General features: G+C 36.8%; 2 protein-coding genes and 3 non-coding genes across 25 annotated transcripts in view; 2 read left to right on the plus strand and 3 right to left on the minus strand.

Annotated features, from left to right (window-relative positions):
• The window catches only part of LOC106173715 (uncharacterized), a 94,207-nt gene extending 84,056 nt beyond the window's left edge, over positions 1–10,151 (plus strand). For all 21 annotated transcript variants that reach the window (XM_087016646.1, XM_087016651.1, XM_087016652.1 and 18 more), the window contains 3 exons: positions 6,386–6,482; positions 7,144–7,290; positions 7,614–10,151. In XM_087016646.1, the coding sequence (XP_086872772.1) occupies positions 6,386–6,482; positions 7,144–7,290; positions 7,614–8,057 (688 nt within the window). In that variant the 3' untranslated portion in view covers positions 8,058–10,151. The remainder of the gene's footprint in view (positions 1–6,385; positions 6,483–7,143; positions 7,291–7,613) is intronic.
• Positions 10,152–11,811: 1,660 nt separating this feature from the next.
• On the minus strand, positions 11,812–11,893 carry Trnas-aga (transfer RNA serine (anticodon AGA)). Its single transcript has one exon. It is a non-coding gene; the product is annotated as a tRNA-Ser (tRNA).
• A 377-nt stretch (positions 11,894–12,270) lies between these two features.
• Positions 12,271–12,352, minus strand: Trnas-aga (transfer RNA serine (anticodon AGA)). Its single transcript has one exon. It is a non-coding gene; the product is annotated as a tRNA-Ser (tRNA).
• Positions 12,353–12,918: 566 nt separating this feature from the next.
• Trnas-aga (transfer RNA serine (anticodon AGA)) lies at positions 12,919–13,000 on the minus strand. Its single transcript has one exon. It is a non-coding gene; the product is annotated as a tRNA-Ser (tRNA).
• A 1,559-nt stretch (positions 13,001–14,559) lies between these two features.
• Positions 14,560–21,123, plus strand: LOC106174760 (putative methyltransferase DDB_G0268948). The gene is made up of 7 exons (XM_087016748.1): positions 14,560–14,800; positions 15,254–15,414; positions 16,061–16,158; positions 16,648–16,763; positions 19,037–19,155; positions 19,453–19,587; positions 20,121–21,123. Exons 1-7 carry the CDS (start codon positions 14,672–14,674, stop codon positions 20,197–20,199), a joined length of 837 nt encoding a protein of 278 aa, XP_086872874.1. The 5' UTR covers positions 14,560–14,671; the 3' UTR covers positions 20,200–21,123.
• Positions 21,124–21,669: the final 546 nt, after the last annotated feature.

The following is a 21,669-nucleotide window of genomic DNA, read 5'->3' on the forward strand; positions in this document are numbered from 1 at the left end:
TAAAAAAGCTTTTGAATGATATTAAAATAAGAATGATATTATTGAAAGAGATTCTTTAGAAAACAGGAGAACCTTATTCAGCTGAAATTGTTGCTCTTCTTTCCCTCTTTAACAACTGTTCATCCTAAAAATATCATCGAAAATTTCATCAAAATTTTGTCCACAAATAAACGTATTAAATGCAGCCATAATCTCCTTCGTTAGTGGAGGTAATAAATACAGATGTTACCACCATGTATATTTATGTTATAAGTATGAGAGAATCTCCAGTGTTAACATCCCAGGTATCTTGTAGTCATTTAGTGCTGTGGTTTACTTAGAGGTGGTGTAAGGAAGGTGGTTGTTAAAGCACCTGTCTGTCGTGACTCACCACGGAGAAAAAATCATATAGAGAGCTGATAAGAATACAGCTGGGATCTAAGACTACATACGGCAGTTGCTCACTAATTTTGAACTAAATTAAAATGGGCCATATCTCTTCCCCACCCTAACCCCAAAAGAAAAATGATGTTTTGTTCAAAGATGGTTGGAAATTTCTCAATATGGAGGTTTGAATCTGCAGAAGGTTTGAGAGATATTTATGTTGAAATGTTTACAGGTTGGAATAAGTATTGTGATTACTGGGTGAATGTGGATGAATGACTTTCAAACCCCTCCCCCCCCCATGTGGATGAATCACTTTCAACCCCCCCCCCCCCCCCCCCCGCCTTCCACATATACAAATGATAAATGATGAAAAATTAAATATGAGAAAAAAGAAAAAAAATTTCCAGAAATTAATGTTGTACATTTATTAAGGTGAATCAGACACTCCAGACTCACCGCCACTGCTAATGTATCCAACAGCCCTTTGCTTATTAGCTTAATTAAGAAAAAAAAGAGAGATCTGAGTTACCTGTATTACCTGACTACCTCAGGCTCTCCGCCATTATAGGCTGTTTATGGAAAAAACAAACACATTCTGTTGAATGCGATTTTGCATGATTTCAAATATATAGGAAAAAGTGATTTTGTTATAAAGAAGAAATGGCTGTAAATAAAAACAATGTTGGAATCAGGTTGATGAGATTTACTTAAGACTGCACTTCTGTATTATGTTTAAGTATAAAAGTAGAGTATAAATGTTCTTGTCGAAAAAGAATCTTAGAAGATATTAAATAACAGAAATAACTTTTTTCCTTACATAACTCTTTATAACAAGTAATTCGAAGACTTTTAGGACAAAAATGTGGGAGACATGAACATGAAAATGGAACCACAACCTTGGGTTATACTTGCCAAAAAAAATAATCGCCCTAAGGGGGAAATATTGTACAACAACATTTTTGGTTGTACCATTCCAGGGCTGTGTATTCTCTGCCTAAGTCTATTTCCTAACTCTTTTATCTGAAGAAGAGAGTTGTTGACTTGGAGGTGTGTTGTGATGGAGTATGTAATATCAAAGGTAAACTGTAAGTATTTAGCAGAAATAGCGCTGAATACTTGTCTGTCTGGGAGGGTGAAGTCAACAGGTCAGGTAAGGAGACTTTGGTTGGTAGGATGTGGTCTCTTCACAGAATGATTACAGAGAATTCTCAATAATGTCTGATAATTGTATTATTCTGGAATTGTATTGGCCAGACAACTTTCTGTTGTGTGGCTTTTTAGGCTGATATATCAAAGACAGTTTTTTTTTTTTTTTTTTTTTTTTTTTTTTTTTTTTTTTTTTTTATTGCATATCTCAAATAAGTACAGATTTCAGCAAAAAATACAAAATTTATAAATAACTAAATAAAAATCACACTCACTCTCTCACTCACTCACTCACTCACTCACAAAGAGACACTCAGTCATTTGCAATATATATATATATATATAGTTACTGTGTCATTTAATATATATGTCAACAACGATATATTGATAACCTAATAGTAATATTTTTATAAATAATAATACTTAATAAATAATATGATCTAATACAGATAAAAACAAATAAATTTACTATCAAATATCGGCAGGGGAACATACGCAGATAGAAGATATCAGTCCAGGAAGAGAGGCTGCAGCTTTTTCCATTTTTCATTAAATTTATCTATTGTCATGTTTCTCAGACTTATATTTCTCTCTGCGATGTAGGCCTGTCTCCATTCTATTTTAATATTTTCTATGTTCGGGGTAATGTTTTTCATTTTAAATTTATATATAATAAATTTTGTTATGATCAGCAAACTGTTGAGCGCATTGCATTTCAAATTTGGAATCAAAGACAGTTGAAGATTAGACTGACTAAGGAAACCTGATTGACTTAGGCCCATAGAAGTACTGATCTTAGATATATGAACAAAATATATTTTATTGCTAGAAACTGTTTTGTAATGTTTGATATTACTGAAAAGCATCAACTTTTTGTAAGTAAATTGACTCTCAACCAAGGTTGTTGTTTTTTTACTTAAACACTTAGCTATGAAAAAATATTGCAGAGTTGAAATATCGTTCACTAAATTGTCCATATAGTGCTTTGCCCCATAAAAAAAAACCTAGGGATTGATTTCACCAGCAGAAAAGCCACAATTAGAATTGGCCAGAGGATAACTTCCTTCATACTATAAACATGGCCAAGTCGGCTGTTTCACCTGCCACTAATCCAGGTAACAAAATCCACCTTTTACACAGGTAACCATGCAGTACAGTTGAAAAGACTTAGGAAACACAGTTCAAGGAATTTTCACAGAAATTAGCCCCCTGCTGGCTTTAAGGAGTGCAATGATCCCATTAAAGCTATTTTTACCCCCAAATTCTGCATCCCAGCGATTTAACCATACGAAGGACATTGGGGCCCACCAGTTCTGTATATTTGTTTAAATACAGTTTCAGTTTCCTCCAGAGCAGTGAATGTTTAAGTTAGTGTTTCTTTGCAGAATGAAAGGGGTATCTTGACTGACCACTGAGTTAAGTAGGAATATTTGGTGGATAGCTTGTGTATTGTGCATATTCATTCCTTCAGCATAAGGTTAACTAACCCCTTTGTTGAATGTAGAACCATTCAGTTGCCATCATGGTTCTCTGTAAGCATGCTTTTTAATATCAACCAAAAGGTTGAAACTTAAACCTTTTAAGAATTGCATTGACCCCTTGAGAACCAATCAAACCACCTTAATGGAATGATCTTCAGCTATTAGAATATTACTCAGTCAGTTTTCTATGTAGATAACTGGGTAGGCTTTCAATCACAGAAAGATATGGTGTCCATTTAGAATAAGTTTTTGAAATAACCAGAAGAGCAACTGTTCTTATGGGAGGTCCGAGTTAAGAGCAGATTGTTGCCTGTTACCAGCCCCTCCACTTACCATGGTATGTTTTGGTAATGTAGAACATTCTCCTAAGTGGAATCTTTAATGTAAATGTGAGGCTTTACTGACTGAAAATCTACAACATTCTGTGCTTTATAAACAAACAGTTTGTGGTATGAATACCAAGGGCCTTGTTTTCAGTCATTGGGGCCCAATAATCTGTATATTCATGGTACCTTGGACTGTGTCCATGCTGTAACCTATCATGTAAAAAGTTCAATGAAATATTAAAAATGCACACTAGGGGGCACTGCACTTTCAAATTGAAGCCCCTGTGACCATGCTCAAAAGGTACCTTGTTTTGGATCCATGTTCACGGCTCCCTTGTTAGATGTATATAATACTGGATAAGGATGATGGTATTTAGTGGCATATTTTCTCATTAATTTGCCAAGGATTTCAACCTTAAATGTTAAAGAGTGTGGGTACCAAGGCCAGAGCAGTGGAAGGTTGGTCAGAGTCTGTACCAGGCAGAGACCAAGTGGCACAGGTTGAGATAGAAGTGGTGGAAGGGAAGCTGGGGGCCTCTTGAGGCTGATATGGATGAGATGGTCCAGGGTGATTGGGAAACATAGGAGCACACTGCCAGTTGTTACTCCAATACTGTTCTGTGTGTTTAGGGCCAGAGTGTGACACTACCTTTTCAAGAACCTTTGCTGCTTTGCAGTAGAAACAATATATTATTCTGGATTGGGGCTGGTAGCTGGGGTTTTACAGAAAAAATAAAGGGAATTGCACTGGAAGGAATTGGAAGCTATGCCATTGCATGGAAATCTCAGGAACACCCACTTGTGAATGGGAGATCAGTTGTGGGAGGCAAAGGAAATGGCAATAGGAAAGATATTGAATGCACTGCATATCCTTCCCTTGTTTATGCAATAGAATATTGAGGGGAAAAGGTGAAATGGTCTTAATACTTAGGGAACAAAAAGGAAAGCGGCATCTCATACCAGACTGACTGACTGGCATTTTAGATGTGCAGAATTGTCAGACACTTAAGCATCATTTTTATAAAGGGAGACATTTGCTCAACAGGTACAAGGAATAGGTGTTTATCAAGAGGAATTGTGATGGACGACTAAATAGATACAGATGTAGGAGAACAACTTGAACATTGAAGAGGTTTTATTTCAGATTTTATTTAGGTTGATATGTCTAGATAAGTTATACTAAAGGAAAATATAATTTCATAGAGACAGGAGATAAAGGCTTAAAGAAACTTTTTACACCGTTTTATGATTATTATTTAAAGGAAATATAAATGGATAGGAAAAAAGTTACAGTAATGGTTTCTTTGAAAAAAGGACCTTGCTTGAAAAGTTGCTATTGATATTAAAGGATTGCTTCGTTTTTCGATATGTACAAGGTGAAAAAGAAAACCAGCAGCTTTTTATGGACACATTGACCAATGTTATTATTCAGTAGATAGATACACATGGAAAAGAAGCATATTGGAATCCTCCCAAGGTACCCTATGAGAAGCTACATGTAAAATATAGCAGTCTGTTTCACCAGGGGTATGGCTCCTGTTGATTATTACCTAGAAACACTGCTGTTTGAATGCCGATCCCTGTTTATCCTAAATTTACAAGAACAACAGCATTAAAAAACATGTTGCTGAAGGAAATTATCATAAAAGTATCATGTGCAGGAATAGCTGAGAAGACATTAAACACCACACAACCTGTCTGAAGAGAGAGGTGGAGCTTAAATATCCATCAGCCTTAACACTGAATCATCAGTTAATGTTTTATAAGAAGTAGCAAGCTTGAATCCTGTTTTGTGTGTTTCTACAAGAGATACAATTAGGATAAAACTGGAGACTTGGGAGTTCATGGTTTGATGAATTCATGGATATTGTTCAAACTGTCCTCGGCAGTTCTTAAATAGGAAGCAGCTGTGAAAAATAAGGCAGATACTTTTTGTATTGAGATGATGGTTTTTGTCAGTTACTTATTGATTTGGTACTATGGATAATTAAGAATTTTCAGTAAAAGGAACATCTGCATTCTGAAGACAGTGAACAGTATCTCACACATTTTATCAAAAGCGTTACCCATTTTATGGAAATGAGGGTCAACAGTATTGTGTAAATATAAACAACTAAAGTGAGATCTAAACCACTGACACTTTTAGCAACATGTTTTCCAAAAGGAAAAAGAAAAACCAGGAGGAAACTACCTCATTTCTCAGGAGATGGAAATCCTGCAGTTTATTTTCTGGTAATAATGTCAAGAGATCTTGCGTCCAAGACTCAGGTCCCCACCCAGTGTTTGAGATAGTCCACCAAAGTAAGAGGAGCCACCAGCGTAGCAGGCCACAAACTGTGTGTCTGGACCTGGGGGAATGTGCCAGGAAGAGCAAGGTGGTAGAGATTCATTTCTACAGGTAAAAATCACACGACTTTGCAGTTTTGGTCGTAGGTCAAGGTCAGGTATAAGGTCAAGGGCAGGTAGAGGTGAAGGTCATTTCTTAAGCCTTTGGTTATAGGAAATCTTGATAAACATCCTAATCCTTGGGTGTTTCTTTGGTTTGTGTATGGATGTTTGGATGAATGTGTATGTATGAAAAGAGATAAGATAAGCAACTTTGTTGACTTCTGGGCTCCAGATGACATTGTTTAATGTTATGTCTTTTCAACATTTTTTTCTCTCATCTCTATAAAATGAAAATGATAAATTTTATGAATATGGTTCACTGATCATCTAACTTGAATAGCATAAATGAATTATTTTAAACCAACAACACATTGTGTTGCAATTTGGAAAAGGTAACTGGGATCACTTTGTCTTTGCCTTGTGGTGTTATTGCAACTGTTGGATATCATTCATTGGCAGATTTTATTTATGATCGTTGTGGTCAGCAATAACCTTTTATCATACCCTGAGCAGTCCTCGCCACAATTAGAATAATTCTCTGGGTGATTTTCAGCCAGGGCAGAGGTGGGATTAACCAGGACATTTCTACTGAAGCAGTTTGGTACAGAAAATGATATAGTACATTGCCACTTTTTCATGTCATATTTTATATTCAGTTTTGTTCCCTGTCTCTTTCAGCCTGAGCAGTGGTGAGGACCACCTGGAGAAGTTGACAGAGATGGAGAGGACACTGTCCCAGGCACAGACGGAGAAGATAAAACAGCTGGAAAACCAGGTATGGGCAGAACTCCAGTACAGGGCTGGCTGTGTTCACAGCAGGATTAAGTCAGACCAGAAATAATATATGATTACCAGAAAGCCATTCTGGCATTTAAGCTGTAAATCCATTGTATTTTTTAAGTAATATTTACCTCAGAAAAAATCTGTACCTTTTACTATTTTGAAACATTCTAATATTCTAACCTTATTTTATTTTTTCTTTAACATTGACTTCCCATAATTAAGACACATATTCCTTTCAATTCCTTTCATTAAGGAACTTCGAAACCTTCAGTCATAAAAGTCATTAGCTTCCCCTCCAAAATGTCATCTTATGCATCTAGTCTTAAATTAAAGGGCAAGCATGATTACTAAACCATATTCCTTTACACTTACTGGGGGTTTCATCAGCGAGTTTATTTAAAGCTTTTTGGTGATTTTGAGGCCATACAGATGAAAATAATAGTGAATTGAAAAGTTTGCTTCAAAGATTTTGCAAGAACAATTTGTATTGCTGTCAATTTGCTGCAAATTTACAAAAATGTAATATTCCTTTTGCAATTTTGCAGGAATTTGCATTAAGTTTGCGGCAGACCTAATATATTGCTAAGGATATTGTGTAAGTTCAAGGGTAAGTTTTTGTACACATTCACATTTCACACATTCCACCTTCCTAGGTCCAGTTCAGAGAGGCTGAGATGCGCCAGTTGCTGGCAGAGAGGCAGCGTCGAGAGGACCTTGAGCGTCGTCTGCAGGATGAGATAGCAAAGCGTGAAGAGCTGGTGGAGCAACAAGTGAAAATGAGGGAGAAGCAAAGGCAGCAGGTGAGATTGTGTTCTTGTCTCAACTAGCACAGTCAGAGAACATTGTGTCTTTGTCTCAACCAGCGCATCCAGTTTGCCAAACTGTCAAATTATGCAAGCCTTTATGTTTTGTTTAATTTCTTTTCTTAAAATGGGAGCCATTCACAGAAAAACACAACTATAAATTTGTAAGTATGTTATTAGCAAAGTAGATTTTTCAAAACTGCTAAGGTCAGAGCTAGATGAACTCTGGTTGTTGATTTGAAGAACACACAGTATTTAACACGGCTAAAGAAAATCTTTACTGCCAGTGGTTAATACATCCAGTCTTCTGTATCTTCCAGTCCCGTCCATTGACAAGGTATCTTCCTGTAAAAAGCAAGGACTTCAACCTCCGTCTCCACATAGAGAGTGCCGGTCACAACCTGGAGCTGTGTCCTCACGTCGTACTGGACGCGGTCAGCTGTAAGGGCTACCTTCACAAGATGGGCAATAGATTTAAAACGTGGCATAAACGTTGGTTTGTGTTTGACCGCGTGAGGCGGTCGTTCTTATACTACACGGACAAGTCGGAAGCCAAACCCAGAGGAGGGATGTACTTTCAGGCCATCGAGGAGGTGTACGTGGACCATTTAAGAACTGTGAAGAGTCCCAATACTAAATTGACATTCTGTGTGAAGACTTACGATCGCACGTATTATCTAGTCTCGCCGTCTCCCGAAGCTATGCGGATATGGGTAGATGTGATATTCACAGGTGCTGAAGGGTATACAGAATTCCAGTCTTAACCCATCACCCCTTACACAACAAAAATGAACTCATCCAGCTTGTTCTGTAATACAGACAGGCAGAATAGTAAGCTCTCCCAGTAGGGGTGTTGAGATCTTAAACAGGGTAAATAGTGGCCTCTAATAGTGAAAGGGGGTTTGTATCACCACATCAGTATATGGCGATGTGGATTTTATTACCTTGACCTTAAAGGTCAATATACTGACCTTGACCCAAGAGCTTTCAACGTCCATATGAAGAGCAAATTTAACTGATGCTTTGAACTGCACGCCACAGTTCATATCTGTCTGAAGTTTGTAAAGAAAAAAGGTGAAGAGGTTGCAGACATCAGAGAGTGAAGAAGACTTACATTGATTTAAAAGACATAGAAAGAAGTGGAGAATGATCTAACTGAAGCGAGAGATTATTTGTCTTTGATGACAGAAATACATAAGGAAGCAAAGGGAATTCCCTGCTGGCCTGCATGCATAAGCACTGCTGTTCAATTCATGGAGCTTCATATAAGTATGAAAAGGCATTGACGTGTGTGACTGTCGCTGACATTACTGTATTTTTAAGTGCCTTATTTGGTTGAAGCTGGGGTTAAGAACTTGCAATCTTCACTGTATTCTGTTCATATCTGTTATTTATGTACAACTTTTAGTATAACTGTTTGACCTTTGCACTTTTGTTACACATTAGACGTAATCAATTTTGAGTGAAATGATTTTATATCAGAGTGCATAATTTTATTTTATTTTTTACTATGAAAAACTATGTTATCCTACATTTTAGTCTTTAATCATCTTCAGTGGTGTTCGTTTTTTTTTTTTTTTTATGGACCCTTCCTTTGCAACTGCAAATAGGAACTGTGACTTCCTGTTTCTCAGATCACTACTTTCTGTCTCATATTTTTGTTGCCCCCTAAAATATTTTAAAGATGCAACACAGATTTGCCTTTTAAAATGCAACATGTTACTAGCACATGTAGAATAATGTCTTAATTTAAAATGCATCAAAATAACAAAAATTGCACTGAAATTGCTTCTAAGGGCACAAAGTCAAAAGCATATGATTAGTGTGATTTGAAATAAACAGCATTTCTGTTGGACTTTGGACAAAATCTATTTACAAACTACCTTTCCGAATGTAACCTGTTGGTAACTGGTGCCCACCTGAGTGTTGTTTTGCACTCACTTTTGGCATTTGCTTGAGTGCAGCTCACTAGATTTTGTGCCCAGGAAGTAACACATCTTGTTTTGAAATTCAAGCATAGATATAAAATATTGTATCTTAAATTATTTAATTTTCCATTCAAATTAAAAAGAAAGATGGTCCTGAATCAATAAAGAAAATATTTTCTCTCTGTCCTTCTGACATATCACACTTCACAGTACTTTTAAACAAATGCAGTATTTGGATTATATTTTTGCCACAAGTGCATTTACAGTAGAATATTGATGCATTTGGGCTGTTCTTATATATGTACACTTTTATTCTTTGGTATTGCTCTTGACTTTCAAGTGTATTTTGTCAGATTGAATCCATAGCTACCTACACAATGAAATCATTACTTCATCTTTTTCCAAGCAATAGGGTGTCTTTGGTGGTAAGGACCAATGTGACGGCATTGTTCATACCATCATACTTAGATTGCTTCCAAATACAGGTTTTTATTATGACAGAAACTAGTGATGAGTTTGATCATCTAAAGTTACAAGAATAGTGCTCTGGTATTATTAAGTGCTCTGATTTTCAAATAGAGATATACTAATATTTATGTAGGAACTTTCCCAAATGAGCAGATCATTACAGAGATTCTAGAAGCTATGTAAAATTCTAGAATAACCATATCACATTACTTCTATATCGCCTGCAATCCACCACCTCCAGTCGTTGCTTAGAAGTGTTTTACACTGTAATGCCATTGTGCTTCACCTACACTACAATATCAATTGTTTGATACCTGTTTATATAGTTATAATGACCAGTTTTGTGAATTATTGGCACTTAAAGAGTGTTTTTCCTAAGATACTCTTGTAATACGTTGACAACACTGGCACTGTACTCAATGCATTTTATAGTTCATTTATGCAATAAAACCTTGTATATTATCCTTGAATTAAATTTTATTCGTCTTACACAGTTGATCTATAATCATATCGCATTCAAACACAAAATAGCGGTTCAAGTAAATATCGACTTTTGATTTTGAAATTCACTTCATGGGTGAAATATATAATATTTTTATGAAATTGTGCGCTTTGTCGGGAGCGCCTGGAGATCAAGAGATGTAATTAGAATCAATTAACTTCAGCTTTGTTATCTAGATTACTGTGTTCCGACTCCGTGTAATTGGAATAAGATAATTCACATGCTTGCATGTAGCCAGCAATTTAAAACTTGAAGGAAGATTTTTTTTCCTAATAATCGAACCTTAAACCCACTTTGTTGTCCCCACTGGAGAATTTGCAAAAAAAATCCAGATCAAATTTTGATTCAGAGCGGACTTTTTCCTTTCAAAAGGATGGTTCTTCCGAACTCCTGATCACCCCACCTACGGGCTACATCCACCCCTTTTTAAACCCCCTTTACACTGGACGGCGTCCTTTCTGCGACCATGAAACTGGCATTGCTGTGGATGTAAAAAAGAAGGCACAAGCACCCCTTTGGTTGCAGAATAAATGCTCAGTGATCGGCCAGGTGTCGGCACGTAAAATTTTTTTTTCACTCTCAAACGGGGCCGTGCGGGACGCGGAGAGGACATCGCCTAGGGAAAAGCTCATTTGAACATATAGTTACCATCTTTTTTCTGCAATTTGTGATTTAAAAATGAATGGGATTAGATAGAATGGAAAAGACCAAGAGCCAAATAAGGAACCACATTGTTAAAACGTGGCATACTGGACCAAAACGCCAGTCATCCAGCGTGACAAAATGTCAGATGGAAGGACTATCTATTAGGCATGCTATGAACGCCATAATCGTTGGGTGCGGAATATGAGGGGACATCCCGGTATACACAGGTCAGGCCTATAGCCAGAGGGGGTTCGGGGGTTCGAAAGAACCCCTTTTTGCTGGGAAAAGGTCCCTTCTGGGTAAAAATTTATCTAGTCACATGAAGGTTTCATGGTAAAAGATCCACTTCTTCAGAAAAAGAACCCCCCTTTTTGAAATTGCTGGTTGTGGGCCTGCAGGTCGTTATTATAACGTTACCATTACGTTAATATAACTAAAAAATGTTATGATAACGAACTGTTTTTTCTTGGGATGAACCGAAAAGGTTTTCTGTGGCACGGGATCGAATCAGTTCAAGAGACGGAGTTTGATCGCTCTTTCGATACTGAAACGCTCAATGGCGTCTAAAGTGAATTCATTCCTTAAAACGTTATATATCAGAAGCGTTTCGCAGACCATCCTGAATTTTCGTCGTCCTCCGTCAAAGATCGTTACCATCTCTCGCCTTAATAATGGTGATAAGCTAGGGTGTCTGACGAGATATATAACAAGTGGAATAAAATTTTAAAAATATAACACTTTCGCGCTAGCAGCAAGGGCAGACAAGCTGACTACAACCATCAATCAGAAAGCATGACGGCGATCATCGGGCCACACGAGAATATTAATATTACACCAAAGGACAAATAAATTTTCCAGTCAACAATATAATAACTATACACACACACACACCGTCGTGTTAGTGTTGTAACTCCTTGTTTAAACACTGAAATATTATTAAGTGCCTTTGTCACTGCAGTGAAAAGGAAAACAGTTCGCAGTCGACAGGATTCGAACCTGTGCGGGGAGACCCCAACAGATTTCTAGTCTGTCGCCTTAACCACTCGGCCACGACTGCCGTTTTCTAACCGTAATGACTGCAAGATTCCACTTTTACATTAATCGAAAAAAATATATGAATATTTTGCACTGAACTAGTATGAAGAAAGACGCGATTAGATATCTTTTCATTTTATAAAAAGCGTAATTTTTCCTTTTAAGGAAAATACTTGCAGATTTTCTAGATTCTACCTTTTCAATCAATTGCTTATAATTTTAGAGCATGCTATTGACTTCGGATGCTTCTTACCATACTTTTTGATAGATATATGATCAATCACTCTAATATCTTTTGCATAATAAAATTGTCGATACAAATAAATCGCCTATTTGTCCTGAACTATCACAATTTGCCCTTTTCACATTTTTAAGAGTGATAGTAAAAGAAAAAAAATTCGCAGTCGACAGGATTCGAACCTGTGCGGGGAGACCCCAACAGATTTCTAGTCTGTCGCCTTAACCACTCGGCCACGACTGCCGTTTTCTAATCGTAACGATTGGAAATTTCCACTTCTACATTAATCAGAAAAAAAATAGATCAGATTTTTGCACTGAACTAGTATGATTAAACAAGAAAGACGTGATTACATACCTTTTCATTTTATAAAAGGCGTAGTTTTCCTTTTAAGGAAAATACTTGCAACTGGACATGTAAAATATACTCCAGTAACCACACTCTTCCTTTAGATTGCTAACTTGATAAGAAAATAATGCAACAGATGCACGGATATGTTGTGAAACTGAAAGATATAAATAATTTTTACCTGTTTCATCACATTCTACGCAATTCCACTGGCAGCCAAGATGGCACATCTTCTAGATTCTACCTTTTCATTCGATTGCTTATAATTTTAGAGGCCCATGACGAGGCATGCTATGGACTTCGAATACTTTTTACCAAACTTTTTGATACATGTATGATAAATCACTCTCAATATCTTTTACATAATAAAATTGTCGATACAAAGAAATCGTCTATTTGCCATGAATTATCACAATGTGCCCTTTTCACATTATAAGAATGATATTAAAAGAAAATAAATTCGCAGTCGACAGGATTCGAACCTGTGCGGGGAGACCCCAACAGATTTCTAGTCTGTCGCCTTAACCACTCGGCCACGACTGCTGTTGAAACCTCCAAACGGTATCTTTACGGAGTATTATTACAAGTAGATATCTATTCACACGCGTTTTGAGCGCAGTGCAAAGATATTAGCTGGGCTAAAATCCCCAAAGAACTATCATACAAGTGTTTGAAATTGACTGAAATATTTAAAATTAAAATTTATTATATATTAAATGAGTTTTTTTCAAAATTTAATTAATTCTTTACCTTATAATAAGTCAATTTAAAGAATATTAGTTTTGTCATTATCCTTACAAAAAATGTACCAGAACGGACTGGAGTCTTTTTGATTAGCAAATTTCCATCCCTGAATTAAAGCAATAGTAATATATAAGTGATTTTACTTATCTTTGTATCTATATCCTTCTACCAGTAATACGTTTATGCTGATTATTTTTTTTCCAGTTTAAGCTAGCTTACAAGCACGCAGTCAAAGGTTGGAAATTGATGAGTGAAAAAAGTCTCGCTCTCATAATTGACGGTTTACTTTTAACAAACCCATATTTTACCCACATTTTACGATCTCGCAGCAAACAGAAACAGAAAATGCTCTAAGAAAAATTATTTGAATGCTTCTATGGGCACATTCCCAATAAAACATATATATCTTTATATATCAGTCCAACTCCGCGGTCTCCAAATTCAACTCTCGTCCCTGCACTTGGTTGTGATATTTATACCATTTCTAATAATATAAATTCAATAATTTAGTTTTAAATGACTGGCAGCCACTCTAAGCACAGGGTCCGCAAGAAGTCTGTTACAACTTTAATTTTGAATGCTTCTTCAGAGGCATCTGATAGCAGAGGGTTTCTTCTTGTATATTTCAGAACGAAACATTGATATCAGGTACTTTATTATGAGAGGTTTTGACGCTTGTAGGGCTTGGAATGAGAGAAATATGCAGGATATGTCGACACAGAATTTATCATGATAGGAAGTTAGAACTTTGGACATTTTCTAGAGCACATAGACTTACTTATGATATTATAATTCTTATTTATTTTATAAGTGTTTCTATCTACGTTCTTTGGTTTTACAAAATGTAATGTTTTGCATATTTTTCAAACAATTTAAAATGCATTTGCTATTATATTGTATATTAGGGTTTATTCGAAATGTCATCAATTTATCAAATGAATTAACCCTATTCATACCGGGTGGGGTTGTTTACCACCCTAGGCGCATATATATATATATATATATATATATATATATATATATATATATATATATATATATATATATATATATATATATATGTGTGTGTGTGTTGGTGTAATTTTCTTATTTTACGTTATTTTCCCCATGAAATTTCATGGGTTTGTCTCATTTTCATCAGCTTCCAGGAGATATTTTTACAGGCTTGGTATCTTTTATGGCTATTTTACTAGACGCAAAATAGTGTTGGGGTCATAAAGGCCTAGGAGAGATGGCGATTTCGCCTGGGCGGGTTTAGAATCTTTTTGGTTGAGTGTATATATAGGCCTTCAACAGCTGCACCCCCCCCCCCCCTTCACAAACATTTTCCTTGCCCTTCGGCCCTGATAAGGCCGATGTTTGAGACAGCACGTTCGACCTACTTTTATAACATCGGTTAAAAGTAGTCAGTGTCACTTATCATTAGAAATATATTATACATGTACATGTACATCCCACAGTATAAGAACCATGGCGGACTCGAACAAGTCCACCGCTGGCATTCATTACGATCAGAGTACCTCTGAGGCGTATTCTTTGTACAGACCTCTCTGGACAGACACCATAGTAGGACGGGTAATGGACTATGTAGGAGAAAAGGTAGGGGTCACTATTTTGAGTGGTAAATTTGTGTACATTAATTGTGTTTATTGTGTTAAATTTATTGATATCTGTCCTCTACATAAGAGAAACTTCAAGGTTCTATGTCATAGTCTTCGCCTGGTTTTGAAAAGTACTTAAGTTGTTGCCGTGTACAGATCTCAAAATTGACACGCACGCGTCTTCACTATAATCAATAATATAAATTTACAAGTCAGTTGATCACTTTGCTACCTCTCTCTCTCTTAATTATTTAGTCATCCTCTCTCTTTCTCTCTCTCCTAATTATTTAGTCATCCTCTCTCTCTCTCTCTCCTAATTATTTAGTCATCCTCTCTCTCTCTCTCCTAATTATTTAGTCATCCTCTCTGAGTCTCTCTCTCTGAGTCTCTCTCTCTCTCTCTCTCTCTCTCTCTTCTAATTATATAGTCATCGTTGATTCTTCGTGCCCAGCTCCCTGGTCCGCACACTCAAGCTATAGACGTCGGTTGTGGCACCGGGCAGTTCACCACGATGCTGGCCCCGTATTTCCAACGGATTATAGGGCTTGACCCGAGCCCTTATCAAGTGGAAAATGCCAACAAAGGCTGTGTGCCTCCTAATGTCACATATCAGTGAGTTGTTTCTGCTTCATAGGGCGCATTCAGAAACAGTTGATCCTCGGACTTACTAGTCTGAGTATCAAATGGCTCTGAATGCGCCCATGGACGGACTGAACGCCTCCCGTTGAAATTTTAATTCCGATTGGAGTATTTTCTTTTATTACAGTGGTTTCTACTACAATATACTTTGGATCCAGTATACTGGTTCCCTAGAATATAGAATATTGAAAATCAATTTTGTAAGAGACTTTTTGGTCGGAGAGTAATGACTGCCATAATGGCTACCTCACCTGCATCAGATTCTGATAAACGAAGAAAAGTAATTTATATGCTGTATCATGCACTGCGCTTATACATTGTATGGAAATATATCACAGCGCCATGCCAAGATGTTTGCATTTGTTTAGGTTGAGGAATACCTTATACAAAAGTTCACCAAATGTGATTTTTTTTCTACCTGCGGAACAGCCAAGCAGGCGTATAGGTCTTTTGCCCTTCTGAAATTTTCCAATCAATGTACTTATTTTGACATTTTGAAAACCTATGCCATTGTCGCCGCAGGTTCTATCATTAAGCTTCTTTTCCTCATTCTTTATGTTCACATATTTGTATGTGTAGGAAAGAAACCTATGTTGTCTTGGATAATACTCTGTTCCAGAGTGGGTAATGCTGAGAAACTACCAGTACCTAAAGACAGCGCAGACCTAGTAACCGCCGCCACTGCCGCTCACTGGTTCGACATGAACGACTTTTATAAGGAAAGTGGTTAAAATTTAACCAGTTGAATAATTATCTGCATTGTTCACAAACATATGGTGTCTTTACAAACTTTTAAAGATGAATGTCATACAATGTTGTGTGGAAATCGAAGATTTGTGCGAGTAAGGTGCCAGTAGAGCTGGCTTTGTTATACATTTTATGGGTGCACTTCATTTGTTTCTTGTGAAAACTGAACATAGCCTTGGTACTTGAACCTACTGTAGGCCTATCTTAGGGGCCCGTCGAGCACTGATTTGTGAGTAGGAAAATATGCTTATTTTTTAAAGGAAAATTCGATTTGCCGTGAAAATCCTGGAGAGAATATCTTTAGAGATGGTAAAACGTGTTTAAGAGTAAGGTCATTGGTACATTTTTTGAACATCAGGAATCTGAGCAAAAGTATCCCACCTCCCTTTTGGCCCTCTGATGCCAGTGTATGTAATTGTTTCAGAACTTTAGCTAATGTCATTATCATTTCCTGATTGTAGGAGTCGGCGAGAATTTTGCGACCCAATGGCTGCCTTGCTGTGCTGTATTACGACGTCATACCTGACATTCATGGCAGTAGCAATGGAGACACAATCAAGCGCCTACTCGACGAGGTAAACTTTAAGAGTAGCCCAAACACGCTGCAGTTACTACTGTTTTTTTTTTTTTATTAGAACACATTGTATGACCGATATTCAGTATTTTAATGAAAGTGCAAAACTTGCAGACATAGAATTTCCTGAGATACATAATGCAAACATTTTTTCTAATTGCCAATGCACTATTACATATCGTGACAGGGGTCAAAACAGAATTTGGGCAGGACTGGCCAATACGGACCAGTGGACCTTAGAGGTACTGGTCCGTACCAAGAAGTACTGGTCCGTAAAATTTTTCATTAAAAATTAGTAGTTTCAAGCTACTAGATATAACGAAAACGCATACATGTTTAACATCCACTTTTATGACTATATGATTATCTAAACACATTCATATTCCAGTCAGTTCCTTTAACTGTTTGTACACATCCTCCTCTGCTAGCTCATCATCATCATAATATATAAAAAATAAAATGGATATATAAAAAATTATTATGAAATAAATATAACTTCTACATATATCCATATTTTAATCTTAAAAATTTAATTTAATTTTAATTGCTGGGGTTGAACGCGAAACGAAAAAAACTTCTCTCAAACTTTACTAGCCCGAACCAAAAAACACTAGCCCAATTTACATAATTCATTTAAGTTTAAGCAGATGCTGTGAAGAGTTGTGGTATCATACTGTACTTTCTTATAAACCTTATTATAGAAGTAGAGCAAGTGAATAACAAAGTCAATCAGGTTAATTTCCAGTTGATGGTGTGGTAAAATTAATTAAGAATATATTTAATTGTTTTAATATTGAAAAAATTCTTTTTTTTAATCTGTAATACTGAATATAGTTACCCTTTTCATATTTTTATTATATCTTTTTTCCCATTTTTATACGCAATCAAAATCTTTTTTTTTTTAATTCCTATTCTTTTTATTGACAATGGCTCTTTTCTGACAATTTATTTCCAATTACATAGGTATATAATGCCACTTCTAATTTAAAATACATAGGTGCTGTAAGGGTAATTAAAAAAACGTCTTACAATTTTTTTGGTAACAATTCTTTTGGTTATATATTTGTAAAAACAACTTTTCAAGGACTTTACCAGGACAAAGTGTGGAGGGGTAGCCATGGCATAAACCGAACTATGCCACATTGTCAAGAATAGTTCATAGGGTATTTATGTAACTGCCATGTATTTACTCATGGACATTAAAATTATAAATAAAAAATATAAACAAAAAAGGAAATAGAATACTCCACCCCTCAGTCTGCTAAGTGGTCCTAGCCTAAATGTTCTATGAGATAACGCATACATTACACTTGCTTCGGAGACAGTGTTGTTTTGACAAAACCTGTTGCTAGTACCAAAGAATTCCGGTCTGATCCAGTTTCTTGATTGACAGCAATTTGTAGTCATGACAACAAACTGGTCAAATAAAAAGATGCCGACACGCTGATCAGACAGACTGCTGCTATAAATAACTACAGTGAAGCTATTTATAGCAACTAATCAATATTCAGTAGTTAGAGCTAGGTGTGAGTTTTTTCAACTAAGAGGCATATCATACTATCTAGAAACGTCAAATTAGAGGCAGGGACAAAGAAGACTGGCGACTCATATTTTTGAAATCTTACTGAGTGTTAAAATAGGTTCAAAATTACAGCTAGTGCTTTATAAAATTTCTACTTTTTTACTAGCCCAGTGCCACTTTAGGTGGGCAATTGCCTCGGGCTAGTGCTTAACGTCACAGACTGTGGGGTTTGGCAACGATGTTCGGCACTTTTCAGCGGTCGCCAAAACGGACCAGTACCCGTGACAGGTAGTCGCCCGGGTCGTTTCTAAGTCGCATTGGCGAGTGGGCGACCGTCTGTTTCGACCCCTGTCGTGATATATTTTTTGGGTATCCAGTCGCAGAAACTGCGGGCTTTGTTTAGCCTTTCCTGTCTGTTTAACAGCATTATCTGGCAACGATACATAGGGCTCATTCCCAACGAAATTATCGTTTTACATATATCGATCCAACTCCGCGGAGACCCTCGCTGAATGCAATCACATTAACAGATTAGCACGGCTCCTCTTGGCGTAGATGAGAACACGGAAAAAAAGGTATTTATACGAGTACGCTGGAAACAAGGGCAGGCGTGCCGGTCTGTTTATATAACTGCATTCAGCGAGAGTCCCCACGGAGTTGGATCGATATAAGGAGTAGACCGACAGTTTCATTGGGAGTGCACCCCTTAGAAGCATTCGGATACTTTTCCTACGACTTTTATTCTGTTTCAGTATTTTATTTTGCTGCAAGATCGTAATATGTGGGTGGAACCAGCAGAGACTAATTACGTGACGCACTTTGCCAGGGACGTGGACGCTCCTTTCCCTAAGCCTTTTGTAGATTACACCAGGTGGGGTAGCTAACAATGGATATATGAGATATACTGGTCACAAATTCGTTTTATGGATTTACATTGTAATGGCGATTAATTTGGCATTTTTTTATTGTGTTAACGCCGTGTAAAACGTGTTTGTACAAAAGAAACTGTCAATTATGAAGGCATTTAGTGTTCACTCATTAATTTTCTTTCAGTCCTTGACTGGGTGTACGCTAGCTTAAATTTGATACAATCTACATAAACGTATTACTGGTAAAAGGTTATAGATATAAGGATCAGTCCATTCACTTATATTTTGTTTTAATTCAGGGAAGACAGTTTAGAAATCAAAAAAGATATATCAGTTGCTGAGATACTTGGGTACGTAAAGTCGTGGTCTTCTACAGGTAAACTGTTGAAAACTTGTTCTGACGCTGGGAGCATCTTAGAGCGGTTAGAGAGCAGGTAAGGATGACCCCCCCCCCCCCCCCCCCCCAACCTCCAGTTCGCTCTGGCAAGTTATGTTAGGGTAATAATAAAACTAATATTAAATAATTTGATTGAATTTATTCTATCTTTAAAATTCTAGTTTCAAATATAACGAATTTACATTTCAAATATTCCAATTACCTTGTATAGGCCTATATTCATAGAGACCATTCTTTGGGACAGTTTTGGTGGTTGCGACAGTGTGTTTGGGGAGGGGGATGGGTCTATTTCTTTTTTAAAATGAAGGAACACCTGAGACACAGGCGTTGCCTAATGATTACCTGTGTGAACACGGTGGGTTTAAAATGCACAATGGACAAAAGCTGGTGAAAAATATTCCATCTTTATTGCTCTACCGCTGCTTTTCCCTGAATGTCCCATTTGAAAGTCGCTGTTTTTTTTCGATATTTGAATTTTAATCCAACTATAAAATATCAAATTTTAGTTAAATTTAACAGCTTTGAACGACATGTACAACTTATTTCATCATTTTAATTATCTGATTTCAGTCTCCGAGCGCTGTGGCCAGACAGTCACCTTATCACCGTCACACACCCGGTGTGGGTACGCATGGCCAGGAAATCTTAGACGCCCCAGGCTTCCCAATCAGTGTGGGCAACTAACCTCTACCCAGTGTGACAGGAATGGAAGTCCACTAGGAACCGTAGTCCGTTCTCCATTACTTTGAACCGTCGACATAAGTCCCAAATACTAACCCCAATACTCCAATTAACCCTATATAACCTACATACTAATCATATGGGACACCGAACTTCTACTCCCAGGATTACCACTCCTGTCACAAGTGTTGCACTAGATATTCTTGGACAGGCCCGTAGCCAGGGGGGGTTCGGGGGGTTCGAAAGAACCCCCCTTTTGCTGGGAAAAGGTCCCCTACGGGTAAAATTTTATCTAGGCACAGGAACGCTTCATGGTAAAAGGTCCACTTTTTCAGAAAAAGAACCCCCTTTTGAAATTGCTGGCTACGGGCCTGTTGGATGCAGTGGCTAATTCTGAGCACATTTTTTCCTTTGACCACAGAGATCCAACAAGGATATTGCATAGTCGATTATGGCCTGTGGCGAATAGGACGGCAACAACAAACCCACTTGTTTAATATATAGTTTATTTCTGATTTTGAAAAGTGGACGATTATCTTCATCTCTGTACTTCGTTGAATATGATAATGTGAAAGCTAAGACACGATACATATAGATATAGATATAGTGACTATATACTTTCATACTATGCTAGATAATGCTGTTTTAGTATGCCCTAAGAGCTACAAGCTTTACATTTGTCTCGCTTTCAGTTTAACAGCACCTCAATTTGTTGTAGTGGAAATGAGACTTGTTTGGAAAACATTGAAGAGTTCTGGTGATGACTCTTCTCCCCTCCTTATCAAATGGCATTGCAGCAGTCCCTAAATATATATGTATATATTTATATATATATTTATAAATATGAGTAATATCTATGGTGTAATACATAACATTGATTGTTTTAAAATAACTTCTTATGTGTTCACTTTCTTCTTTCTCATGCAAGATTCTTCTACAAATCTCAAGAAATAAATAAAAGTACTTGCTGTTAACAAATGCAACAATTACCAATTCAATGACAAACGTTAATGAATTTAATATCTAAACAAACTGCTACACAGACATAGCCAGTTTTAAAAACTAGTTGGCGAGGCAGGACATATACAAGCACTGAAACCAAAATAATTAACCGAGTCATTCAAAAAAAGATTCCAGGGAATTTAAATGAGGAGGTGACAGAGGCATAGATATCTTTATATTTTCAGCAAATTTTGACTGGAAACCTGCATTGAGAAAATATCATAATTACCATTATAACAAAATAAAATAAAATATAAATGACTTTGCAGGTATAGTATAATCTAAACAACCTGAACAGACAGGTGGTAATCAATATACATATACGAGAATAAGATACTTTCTTTGTTTATGCAAAATGAAATAATTTTTATCACGCCTTGTACATTCCTAGACTCAATTTGAACATAGACCCTGTGCAGCATCCTCTAAGCCCCAT

The sequence above is a fragment of the Lingula anatina genome, chromosome 7, assembly GCF_051362555.1.
Source record: "Lingula anatina isolate TDL-2025a chromosome 7, LinAna3.0, whole genome shotgun sequence".
Lineage (NCBI taxonomy): Eukaryota > Metazoa > Brachiopoda > Lingulata > Lingulida > Lingulidae > Lingula > Lingula anatina.

Excerpts from the sequence above, each read along its gene's own strand:
- LOC106174760 (XM_087016748.1), top strand. The coding sequence starts at position 14,672 with ATGGCGGACTCGAACAAGTCCACCGCTGGCATTCATTACGATCAGAGT. Across the intron at positions 14,801-15,253 it reads TGGACTATGTAGGAGAAAAG|CTCCCTGGTCCGCACACTCA; the intron begins GTAGGGGTCACT and ends CTTCGTGCCCAG. Across the intron at positions 16,159-16,647 it reads CGACATGAACGACTTTTATA|AGGAGTCGGCGAGAATTTTG; the intron begins AGGAAAGTGGTT and ends TTTCCTGATTGT.